At 45.3% G+C, this 13,411-nt stretch overlaps 1 protein-coding gene across 1 annotated transcript in view; it reads right to left on the reverse strand.

The window, feature by feature from the left end:
• Positions 1 to 1,085: 1,085 nt before the first annotated feature.
• LOC121387590 (neuronal acetylcholine receptor subunit alpha-3-like) overlaps positions 1,086 to 13,411 on the reverse strand; it is a 22,008-nt gene continuing 9,682 nt past the window's right edge. The window contains exons 5-8 of the mRNA XM_041518750.1: positions 5,398 to 5,501; positions 4,641 to 4,863; positions 3,268 to 3,577; positions 1,086 to 2,414 (exon numbers count right to left, since the gene is read on the reverse strand). Coding sequence (XP_041374684.1) covers positions 1,990 to 2,414; positions 3,268 to 3,577; positions 4,641 to 4,863; positions 5,398 to 5,501 — 1,062 coding nt within the window. The 3' untranslated portion in view covers positions 1,086 to 1,989. The remainder of the gene's footprint in view (positions 2,415 to 3,267; positions 3,578 to 4,640; positions 4,864 to 5,397; positions 5,502 to 13,411) is intronic.

The following is a 13,411-nucleotide window of genomic DNA, read 5'->3' on the forward strand; positions in this document are numbered from 1 at the left end:
GGGTTGGGGTAGGAGCAAGATTTTCATATTTACAAAATCGACTTAGCTGCAACATTTGACTTCTTTTTTTTCACTAGCCGTCGGGCATGGCAATAGTAGTTATTTACTAGCCCAACATTGAATATCACTAGCCATGGGAGTGGGGTACCATAATCTAGAAGCCCTGTAAAACAAAAGTATATTTAATTGTGGATCGGCACTTGAACAACTTTAACAACCAACTGTAAAATATGATGTTAATCCTGTATTGTGTACACTTTATACCAAATAAAACACTTTTTTCAATGAAAAAAAATGTGGACATAATCATTTTCCCAAAAGCACCTACTACATGTGATTAAAATCTGGATCTGCTTGAAATCTAAAAACAAAACCGTTATCCGCAATAAAGACTGCATCTCTGCACAATGCAGAGTCGAAAGGGGATTTTGGAAAACTATTGGTTGACTCCATGAATCTCTAACTAGTGCTTCGAGTATAGGACAGCCACTCCCGAGGAAATTCTTTACCTGGCAATACATCCTTGTTGCACCATCTTAAAGAGGACTGCCACTCTCTGACTAGTTTACTAAATCAAAACTACCTCAGGACAGAGCTCATTGGAATAGCTGTGATGACATGGACTCACGAATCACTGTCAAAATCACACCCACATCTTCAGTGGCATAGCGCTGTGGTCACCGTCCCCCATTTGACTGACCAACATTATCCTTGGTTTTTTTATTTATTATTCCTTGGTGTTAATACATACGCGATTAAATGTTTTATATTTGTTTTAATCAACTGTATTATCAACCAAACGCTCCATGCATCCCCGCATCTAATGTATAAATGGAAACGACACTTGCTTCTGACATGGTATATCTTTATTACCAACACAATTGTAATACATTTAACAGTGCTGATAAAATCAACAACAGTTCGCCCTAGCGAAAACAAACTTTGTGTTCTGTTTAACGACACCGCTACAGCACATTCTTTTATTAATCATCGGCTATTGAATGTCAAACGTGGTAATTCTGACAGTCTTAGCGAGAAAACCAGCCATTAGCAGCAATGAATATTTTATACTACTTTCCCACAGACAGGACAGCGCATACCACGACCTTTGATGTACCAGCCGTGGTGCAGTTGCTGGAACAAGAAATACCCAAATGGGTCCACCGACCACGTTCGATCCTAGACCGACCACGCATCAGCCGAGCGCTTCAATGATGGGCTATTTTCCGCCAATGGCGAGAACAACTTCTCAAAAACAGGCGCGTATGCAGGAAGTTGAGCACGGGGGGAGGGGAGGAATCTAGACTCTGGGGATCTGGTCATTCTGCCCCAAAAAATACAATGAAAAAAAAACATTCTTGAAGGGGAAGGTTTCAATCAGCGACCCCCCCCACACACACACACACACGCACGCACGCACACACACACACGCGCACTCTGCACATTCGTCTGAGTAAGTCGTTTTTTATTATGAAGAAAACCTGGAGAATGGCATTCTTAATACTACTATTCACATAGCAAGCTCTACATACATAAGCGTTTGAGACGGGGGTAGGGTCAAGGCGGTGGAGGGATCAACATTTCACCATATATTTCCATTATTCTGTTCACATGATCCATGCAAAAACAAAATGCGTAGAGATTCATTTTGGAATCCTATATATCTCTTTGGTAGTAATGCTAATACTGATAAACGTTGTAATCCATATTCAGGCACTTTTGTTTAATATGACCAAAAATCAGTCTCTCCCCCACCCCCACCCTATCACCCCTCCCCCACATACGAATGAGAGCCCGTAGGCCCCCGGCCAGTGCCGCTTTAATATCTGTAGTGTTTGTAATATAGAGAGCACATTTCTGTTTAAACATGAACAACACCACTACCGGGTATATTTATGTTTGCAACACTGAAGTTTCCCCAGTTCTCGATATATTATCAATATATAAATATGTCAACACATCATCTGCAGTCAGAACAATTGTCAAGCCTCAAGTACCTAGATACCCTACCAGTGGCAACGTCATCATAAATACCACAGTGATTATCAAAACGATAACCGTAAACAACCGGAAGTAGAACACGTCAAACATGTACGCAATTTCCACCCAGGAATAAAACGCACCTTCTTCCTCGTCCTCCCTCGCCCCTTTTACTGCCTTTGCCTTCTTCGGTTTTTTATTTGTTTTATTTTGTCCGTTCTCGGCAAGTTCCGGCAGGATTCGGTTTTTAGCCGATTTTGATGCCTCTGGATCCAGTTTTTGCCAACTGCTGACTTTGCAGAGAAACTTTGTCGTGAATTGCTTCAGGGAATGTGGTATTTCTTTTTGCGGCACTTGGTGGTAAAGGTACAGATTGACAACCGACAGAAAAGTTGTAGTCGCTCCAATGACCAGAATCAGTGCCAAATACACAGCTGAAAAGACAGTAAAAGTATTAAGAATCCAAATGGATACGAATATGGATCTGTCCATATTGATATATCGCTCGCTGACTGACTCACTCACTCAGCCACTCACCGACGTACACATTGATTTACTCCATCACTCACACACTCATAAATACTTACCTATCTAAACCGCACTCACCAAAACCTCGGCGACAACTATCACCATTACCATTTCGGCGACAACTATCAACTATCACCATCTCGGCAACAACTATCACCATCTCGGCGTCAATCATCACCATCTCGGCAGTGACTATCAACCACCCAGTCACTCATACACAAAACAGAACAATACATGCAATGGACACGCTGTTCGATATGGGCGGGGACTCGACGGTTACGACGAAAACTCATACTCTTTTTTTAATCTCTCAACCCCCCCCCCCCCCCCCCCGACACACCAAAACCAATACCTAGAATTGACACGTTGTTCGATATGGGCGGGGTCTCTGCAGCGTCTATGAACCGCCCACGCACTCAACCATATATATACATACATATACACAACAAAACCATATCTAGAATGATCACTGTTCGATATGGGCGGCATCTCGGCGGCGACGGTCAACCACCCACTCACCCACACACACAAACACACACACACTGACACACACTCAAACACACAGACACACACACACTGACACACATACACACACTCGCAGACTGACACACACACACACACACACACACACACACACATACACTGACACACACACACACACACACACACTGACACACATATGTATACACAATGTCATACACACACACACACACGCACACGCACACACACACACACACACACACACAACAAAACCAATACCTAATATGGACACGCTGTTGGATATGGGCGGCATCTCGGCGGCGACGATCGTCAGTAGCACGGTGTAGGACAGCAGCACCGTGAGAGCGTACGACGCCTTCTCGCCCGACTGGAAAGGCAGCAGGAACACCAGCACGCTCAGCAGCGACATCAGCATGATGGGCAGCACGATGTTGAGCACGTAGTAGCTGGCGCGACGAGTCGTCGTGAAGACGAAGTCGAGCTGGGCGAACGTCTGTCCCTCCTCGACGATCAGTCGGTGGCCCGTCGTCGTGTCCACCAGGTCCCACTCCGCGTTCGAGCTGAAGTCCTGAAATCATCATTGTCTTGGTGTGGTGTGGTGTGTTTATATTTATTTTTGTACTTATATCTAATTAAGGTTCAAGCATGCTGCCCTGTCGCATATCTCTGCTAACATGAAGTCCTGAAATAATCATTTTGTTGTTTACTTTTAATTTCTGATTAAGGTTCAAGCACGCTGTCCTGTCACATATCTCTTGTAATATGAAGCGCTGAAATAATCAATTTGTTCTTGTTTATTTACATTTAATTTCGTGCTTTTATCGAATTAAGGTCCAAGCATGCTGTTATGTCACATACATCTGCTAACATGAAGTTCTGAAATAATAATTTTGTTGTTGTTTGTTGATATTCATGTTTGTGCTTATATCTAATTAAGGTTCAAGCGCGCTGTCCTGTCACACATCTCAGCTATCCTGTAGTTCTGAAATAATCAGTGATTAGTGAAATGTGCTGCCATTATAATATGTGTTCGACTAACAGAATCTTGAACAGCTGAATTTACATGTAATACAGTTTCCTGTTTATAATGTCAGTGTCCGTGTCAGTATACGCAATGTGTTTCTTATTATCCTAATATCTGTAGGTAGCCCAATTGTATTGTTCCTCCAGATTATTTGGTATGTACAAAAAAAGTTTATATTACGAAGTAAAGTTACTTTTGAGCTGCTAAGAACGTTTAGGACAACCAGAAACACACGTGATGCACAGAAACTGATATTCTAACCACAATAAACTGTATGTATTCAAGGAGTGATTTTACTGGTTTAGTTTCTATGTAGTATGTATTATTTGGAAATATGTTACACTGGTTGCAAACTTATGATAGTCCTTTTAAGGTACGTCTGGTTAACGACACCACTAGAGTACGTTGATTAGTTAAGCATCAGCTATTGATTGTGAAACATTTGATAATTCTGACAGTCTTCAGTTAATGTTTGTTTTGTTGAACAACGGATCAGTCTGTAGCCTGAAATAGCGCTGACACAACGGGCGTTTAGACATATGTGTTTTCACCAACATGGTCGTCAAGAATATAGTTCCACTGAAATGTTTCAAAACGTAAACTGTACCTGCAAGTTGAAGCCGGTTCCCAAGAACGTCAGGTTCTGTTCGCCTATGTTATACGCCCAGCTGGTGATCTCCAGCTGACATTTCTGCTTGTCAAACGGGTAGTAGGAAATGTCAATGTTACAGGACGTGTAGAAAATGCCGGTCGGCTCCCACGTGACCTCGCCGTCATAGCGCACGCGCAACAGGATGTTGTCAGCGCGAATGACTCCAAGGGACAGAACGCTGTACGAAAACAAAAACATAATTTAGAAGAAAGATTAATAAAATGCATGTATATTAAATATGGCACTGCGTTGTGCAGCGATAGGATTTTCAAAATACCAAGGGTTTTTTTGTTTGTTTTTTTTGTTTTTTTGGTAGTTTATCGACGCCCAGTATATTTTCAAACAATGCAAGAGTCCCTGCCACCCCCTCCCTTCTTCCCTCTTTTCTCTCTTTATATCCCTCTACCCTCTCTCACCCTCTTGTTTTTTCTTCTCTCACTCTCTCTATGTCTTTTTATTTCTCCCTCAGTTCCATTTCTCTCCATCTCGCTTCCCTCATCTCTCTCTCTCTCTCTCTCTCTCTCTCTCTCTCTCTCTCTCTCTCTCTCTCTCTCTCTCTCTCTCTCTCTCTCTCTCTCTCTCTCTCTCTCTCTCTCTCTGTCTGTCCAACAGGTGTTGAAACTTAGACAACATAGATATAAATGTTCTGATCTGATGAGTTGCTAAATCAGCATTCCATTATTTTCCTTCTCGCTACGCTTAACAAACTTACGAGTTATCTACCATGAGCTCAGGTACCCAGAGTTTCTTGTCATCTTCAAAGAAGAAGTCTGGGTTTCCCGTCTGACTCCACTGCAAACGAGTGTCCACCCATTTCTACAAAATAAAAAATCTACAGTCTAAACTCGGCGTACAACGAATACGGAAACAATAAAACAAAAACAAAACATAAAACCCCTCCCAAAATTCCCAAACCCCTCCCCTCCGAAACATCCACAGTATAAAACAAAACATGAAAATAAAACAACAGCACAGAACACTAACAAAACAAAAGAAATATATTTTAAATTACAGATACACGTGTAATGAACATGGCTACGCATGTTCGAAGCAATCTTAGAGCTATGCTATTGTAAAAACGCCGTAGGCTCTAACGTCACTACAACATATACCATAACCTACGACTGTTTCTAAGCTAGACGTGAGGTGGCAGTCCTCCTATAGACGATGCATGAGGGATGAAACATTCCGTTACTGATCTCCTAGGTGAGTGGTATTCATCCTATAGACGATGCATGAGAGATGAAACATTCCGTTACTGATCTCCTAGGTGAGTGGTATTCATCCTATAGACGATGCATGAGGGATGAAATATTCCGATACTGATCTCCTAGGCGAGTGACAGTCATCCTATAGACGATGCATGAGGGATGAAACATTCCGATACTGATCTCCTAGGCGAGACACAGTCATCCTATGGGCAGTGCATGAGGGATGAAACATTCCGTTACTGATCTCCTAGGCCAGTGGCAGTCGTTCTACGGACAGTGCAGGAGGGACGAAACATTCCGTTACGGATCTCTAGGTGAGTGGCAGTCATCCTACAAACAGTGTAGGAGGGATGAAACATTCCGTTTCGGATCTCCTAAGTGAGTGGCGATCGTCCTACGGACAGTGCAGGACATGAAACATTCCGTTACGGATCTCCTAGGGAATGGCGTCCTCCTACGGACAGTGCAGGAGGGATTAAACATTCCGTTACTGATCTCCTAGGGGAGTGGCGATCCTCCCATGGACAGTGCAGGAGGGGTGAAACATTCCGTTACTGATATCCTAGGAAAGTGGCGATTCTCCCATGGACAGTGCAGGAGGGGTGAAACATTCCGTTACTGATATCGTAGGAGATGGCGATCCTCCCATGGACAGTGCAGGAGGGGTGAAACATTCCGTTACTGATATCCTAGGAGAGTGGCGATTCTCCCATGGACAGTGCAGGAGGGGTGAAACATTCCGTTACTGATATCATAGGAGAGTGGCGATTCTCCCATGGACAGTGCAGGAGGGGTGAAACATTCCGTTACTGATCTCCTAGGGGAGTGGCGATTCTCCCATGGACAGTGCAGGAGGGGTGAAACATTCCGTTACTGATCTCCTAGAGAGTGGCGATTCTCCCATGGAAAGTGCAGGAGGGGTGAAACATTCCGTTACTGATCTCCTAGGGGAGTGGCGATTCTCCCATGGACAGTGCAGGAGGGGTGAAACATTCCGTTACTGATCTCCTAGAGAGTGGCGATTCTCCCATGGACAGTGCAGGAGGGGTGAAACATTCCGTTACTGATCTCTTAGGAGAGTGGCGATCCTCCCATGGACAGTGCAGGAGGGGTGAAACATTCCGTTACTGATCTCCTAGGAGAGTGGCGATTCTCCCATGGAAAGTGCAGGAGGGGTGAAACATTCTGTTACTGATCTCCTAGGAGAGTGGCGATCCTCCCATGGACAGTGCAGGAGGGGTGAAACATTCCGTTACTGATCTCCTAGAGAGTGGCGATTCTCCCATGGATAGTGCAGGAGGGGTGAAACATTCCGTTACTGATCTCTTAGGAGAGTGGCGATCCTCCCATGGACAGTGCAGAAGGGGTGAAACATTCCGTTACTGATCTCCTAGGCGAGTGGCGATTCTCCCATGGACAGTGCAGGAGGGGTGAAAAATTCCGTTATACATTCCGTTACTGATCTCCTAGGAGAGTGGCGATTCTCCCATGGACAGTGCAGGAGGGGTGAAACATTCCGTTACTGATCTCCTAGGAGAGTGGCGATCCTCCCATGGACAGTGCAGGAGGGGTGAAACATTCCGTTACTGATATCCTAGGAAAGTGGCGATTCTCCCATGGACAGTGCAGGAGGGGTGAAACATTCCGTTACTGATATCGTAGGAGATGGCGATCCTCCCATGGACAGTGCAGGAGGGGTGAAACTTTCCGTTGCTGATCTCCTAGAGAGTGGCGATCCTCCCATGGACAGTGCAGGAGGGGTGAAACATTCCGTTACTGATCTCCTAGGAGAGTGGCGATTCTCCCATGGAAAGTGCAGGAGGGGTGAAACATTCCGTTACTGATCTCCTAGGAGAGTGGCGATCCTCCCATGGACAGTGCAGGAGGGGTGAAACATTCCGTTACTGATCTCCTAGGAGAGTGGCGATTCTCCCATGGACAGTGCAGGAGGGGTGAAACATTCCGTTACTGATCTCCTAGAGAGTGGCGATTCTCCCATGGATAGTGCAGGAGGGGTGAAACATTCCGTTACTGATCTCTTAGGAGAGTGGCGATCCTCCCATGGACAGTGCAGAAGGGGTGAAACATTCCGTTACTGATCTCCTAGGCGAGTGGCGATTCTCCCATGGACAGTGCAGGAGGGGTGAAAAATTCCGTTATACATTCCGTTACTGATCTCCTAGGAGAGTGGCGATTCTCCCATGGACAGTGCAGGAGGGGTGAAACATTCCGTTACTGATCTCCTAGGAGAGTGGCGATCCTCCCATGGACAGTGCAGGAGGGGTGAAACATTCCGTTACTGATATCCTAGGAAAGTGGCGATTCTCCCATGGACAGTGCAGGAGGGGTGAAACATTCCGTTACTGATATCGTAGGAGATGGCGATCCTCCCATGGACAGTGCAGGAGGGGTGAAACTTTCCGTTGCTGATCTCCTAGAGAGTGGCGATCCTCCCATGGACAGTGCAGGAGGGGTGAAACATTCCGTTACTGATCTCCTAGGAGAGTGGCGATTCTCCCATGGAAAGTGCAGGAGGGGTGAAACATTCCGTTACTGATCTCCTAGGAGAGTGGCGATCCTCCCATGGACAGTGCAGGAGGGGTGAAACATTCCGTTACTGATATCCTAGGAAAGTGGCGATTCTCCCATGGACAGTGCAGGAGGGGTGAAACATTCCGTTACTGATATCGTAGGAGATGGCGATCCTCCCATGGACAGTGCAGGAGGGGTGAAACTTTCCGTTGCTGATCTCCTAGAGAGTGGCGATCCTCCCATGGACAGTGCAGGAGGGGTGAAACATTCCGTTACTGATCTCCTAGGAGAGTGGCGATTCTCCCATGGAAAGTGCAGGAGGGGTGAAACATTCCGTTACTGATCTCCTAGGAGAGTGGCGATCCTCCCATGGACAGTGCAGGAGGGGTGAAACATTCCGTTACTGATCTCCTAGAGAGTGGCGATCCTCCCATGGACAGTGCAGGAGGGGTGAAACATTCCGTTACTGATCTCCTAGGAGAGTGGCGATTCTCCCATGGACAGTGCAGGAGGGGTGAAACATTCCGTTACTGATCTCCTAGGAGAGTGGCGATCCTCCCATGGACAGTGCAGGAGGGGTGAAACATTCCGTTACTGATCTCCTAGGAGAGTTGCGATTCTCCCATGGAAAGTGCAGGAGGGGTGAAACATTTTGTTACTGATCTCCTAGGAGAGTGGCGATCCTCCCATGGACAGTGCAGGAGGGGTGAAACTTTCCGTTGCTGATCTCCTAGAGAGTGGCGATCCTCCCATGGACAGTGCAGGAGGGGTGAAACATTCCGTTACTGATCTCCTAGGAGAGTGGCGATTCTCCCATGGAAAGTGCAGGAGGGGTGAAACATTCCGTTACTGATCTCCTAGGAGAGTGGCGATCCTCCCATGGACAGTGCAGGAGGGGTGAAACATTCCGTTACTGATCTCCTAGAGAGTGGCGATCCTCCCATGGACAGTGCAGGAGGGGTGAAACATTCCGTTACTGATCTCCTAGAGAGTGGCGATCCTCCCATGGACAGTGCAGGAGGGGTTAAACATTCCGTTACTGATCTCCTAGGAGAGTTGCGATTCTCCCATGGAAAGTGCAGGAGGGGTGAAACATTTTGTTACTGATCTCCTAGGAGAGTGGCGATCCTCCCATGGACAGTGCAGGAGGGGTGAAACTTTCCGTTGCTGATCTCCTAGAGAGTGGCGATCCTCCCATGGACAGTGCAGGAGGGGTGAAACATTCCGTTACTGATCTCCTAGGAGAGTGGCGATTCTCCCATGGAAAGTGCAGGAGGGGTGAAACATTCCGTTACTGATCTCCTAGGAGAGTGGCGATCCTCCCATGGACAGTGCAGGAGGGGTGAAACATTCCGTTACTGATCTCCTAGAGAGTGGCGATCCTCCCATGGACAGTGCAGGAGGGGTGAAACATTCCGTTACTGATCTCCTAGGAGAGTGGCGATTCTCCCATGGACAGTGCAGGAGGGGTGAAACATTGCGTTACTGATCTCCTAGAGAGTGGCGATCCTCCCATGGACAGTGCAGGAGGGGTTAAACATTCCGTTACTGATTTCCTAGGGGAGTGGCGATTCTCCCATGGACAGTGCAGGAGGGGTGAAACATTCCGTTACTGATCTCCTAGGAGAGTGGCGATTCTCCCATGGACAGTGCAGGAGGGGTGAAACATTCCGTTACTGATCTCCTAGAGAGTGGCGATCCTCCCATGGACAGTGCAGGAGGGGTGAAACATTCCGTTACTGATCTCCTAGGAGAGTGGCGATTCTCCCATGGACAGTGCTGGAGGGGTGAAACATTCCGTTACTGATCTCCTAGGAGAGTTGCGATTCTCCCATGGAAAGTGTAGGAGGGGTGAAACATTTTGTTACTGATCTCCTAGGAGAGTGGCGATCCTCCCATGGACAGTGCAGGAGGGGTGAAACATTCCGTTACTGATCTCCTAGAGAGTGGCGATCCTCCCATGGACAGTGCAGGAGGGGTGAAACATTCCGTTACTGATCTCCTAGGAGAGTGGCGATTCTGCCATGGACAGTGCAGGAGGGGTGAAACATTCCGTTACTGATCTCCTAGAGAGTGGCGATCCTCCCATGGACAGTGCAGGAGGGGTTAAACATTGCGTTACTGATCTCCTAGGAGAGTTGCGATTCTCCCATGGAAAGTGCAGGAGGGGTGAAACATTTTGTTACTGATCTCCTAGGAGAGTGGCGATCCTCCCATGGACAGTGCAGGAGGGGTGAAACATTCCGTTGCTGATCTCCTAGAGAGTGGCGATCCTCCCATGGACAGTGCAGGAGGGGTGAAACATTCCGTTACTGATCTCCTAGGAGAGTGGCGATTCTCCCATGGACAGTGCAGGAGGGGTGAAACATTCCGTTACTGATCTCCTAGGGGAGTAGTGATTCTCCCATGGACAGTGCAGGAGGGGTGAAACATTCCGTTACTGATCTCCCAGGGGCTTGGCGGTCCTCCTAAGGACGATAGCCTGATACTGGATTATGGAAGCAATGGCGACTTTGCTTGGGACATCCTTCTGACTCTGTTTGTACAGACATACGATTTTTATTATGGACTACGGTTTGGTCTTTCATATTACGATATCGTAGCGCTAAGATAGCTTCACGAATATGGAGCCAGTGTCTTAACGGGTTGGTAATACTATGTCACGTGTACACCGTTTCTTACGGGTAAATTATATCTGAGATGTCATTTATATGTGAACTCTATTGGCAATAAGCCAGTGCATCACGACTGGTGTATCAAAAGCCGTGGCATGTTCTATCCTGTATATAGGATGGTGCATATAAAACTAAATGATCTCTCGCTACTCCTGGAAAAATGTAGCGAATTTCCTCTCTAAGAACTATATGTCACAATTACCAAATGTTTGACATCCAATAGCCGATCATTAATAAATCAATGTGCTCTAGTGGTATCGTTGAACAAAACAAACTATATAACTATTGACAATAAGAAACGATTTCATTCATATCATTTCATCTTATTGTCGTGCTTATATCCAATTAAGGTTCAAGCACACTATTATGGGCACACACCTCAACTATCTGGGCTGTCTGTCCGGGATAGTGTGGGGGGGGGGGGGGGAGGGGGGTAGTGGTTAGTTGTTAGTGAGATAGAAGAGGGTGTAGTGGTCTTACACCTACCCATTGAGTCGTTAAAACTCGCTCTGGGTGGGAGCCGGTACCGGTATGCGAACCCTGTACCTACCAGCGTTATGTCCGATTGCTTAACCACGACACTACCGAGGAGTCGCGTATATATCACACAGATATGGTCCAGCGAACCCATATTATCCAGTTGACTGGCCAATCAATATGTTAGCGGATGACGATAAGTGACGTTATTCACCCGAGACTAACTGTCAACACCGATTACTGTAAAACTAACTAAGGAGGATCATCTGTCGCTTTACGTTTGAACGAGGTCTTTTTTTGTACTCGATCACCTCGTTACACACTAATTAGTAGATCCCATGTTCCTGTGGAGAGGCCATTAATGTTTCACGACTGTAAAATGAGACGGCTGATTGTAGAACCTGGTGGAAATATCATCACAATAAAAGCAGGCGCGATTTGATTTTTTTCATGTCCTGGGCAGAGAAACTGGCCGAGGCCGGTACCTGTGCCCAGGACAGGCGTGCGCTACAACTGCTTGTTCTTGAATGTGCACGTTAAACAATCAATCCAGTCCAGTCCAATTCCAGCTTTAATATGCATGTACCTGCATTAATTTTTGTCGTGATGAATTTTACTTAGAAAGAAAGAAATGTTTTATTTAACGACGCATTCAACATATTAATTACGGTTATATGGCGTCAGATATATGGTTAAGGACCACACAGATATTGAGAGAGGTAACATGTTGTCGCCACTTCATGGGCTACTCGTTTCCTTAAAGTGTTTCTGATCGTTCTAATATTTGTACTAGGTTAAATATCATTTTATTTCCTAAAATATATTTTTTCGTACGTACGAAATTATTTGAAGACAAAATCCAATTTGGGCTTCTTACATATATTAAGACGACCAGAAACACATTGAATGTACAGACACTGATATTCTAAACAAGAAAATATATTTCATATTTAAGTTTATTCGTAGAAATATTTTATTTTTCGGAAACTTCTTATAATGCAACAAACTCAGGAATGTCCCTTTAACATTTCCTTCCTTCCTTCGATTCAACAATAAGATACATGACAGAGATATGTATATATGATATATTCAGCGTAACACAAAAGTTATACGTCGTAAAAATAAATTAATTTTAAAAGTGTTGCATTTAGTAGCATTTGTCATTAAGAATTATACTAACTAGCATTTCAGGAAATCTAGTTTTCTAAAAAAAAAACAAAAAAAAAACAACATCCATGACTGCATGCCCACGACCCCTCACGTTTTAAAATTGGGACACCTCGTCCCCGGACCTCCCTAGAACCCCCCCCCTTCCCAACACACACACACACACACACACACACACCACCACCACCACCACCACCACCACCACCACCCATCCCTGAAAAGAAATGTTCTGCACTCGAGCCTGGGATACTTGATTTCAGGGCACGCACATATGTACGTCGCATATACAGAACAATATATTGTATTATTATAGTGTCACATGTTGTACATAAGCCATAGAATATAAATATATTGTATTATTATAGTGTCACATGTTGTACATAAGCCATAGAATATAAATACAATTGTATTAGTATAGTGTCACATGTTGTACATAAGCCATAGAATATAAATATGTGTTATATACAAAGGTTAGAGACTACAGCATCCATCCAAACAGAACTCGAGACACTCCAATCATTTAAAGTGTTAAACTATTTACATAAATTACAAACATTAGGACGAACAGAGCAGGTCCATGAGAACGATTCCTGGAGCGGCGGCACCACAACAGATACATGTTGAAAATAAGCACACTGCTAGATTAAACCAAACATGTATTTAA

The sequence above is a fragment of the Gigantopelta aegis genome, chromosome 13 (assembly GCF_016097555.1).
Source record: "Gigantopelta aegis isolate Gae_Host chromosome 13, Gae_host_genome, whole genome shotgun sequence".
Lineage (NCBI taxonomy): Eukaryota > Metazoa > Mollusca > Gastropoda > Neomphalida > Peltospiridae > Gigantopelta > Gigantopelta aegis.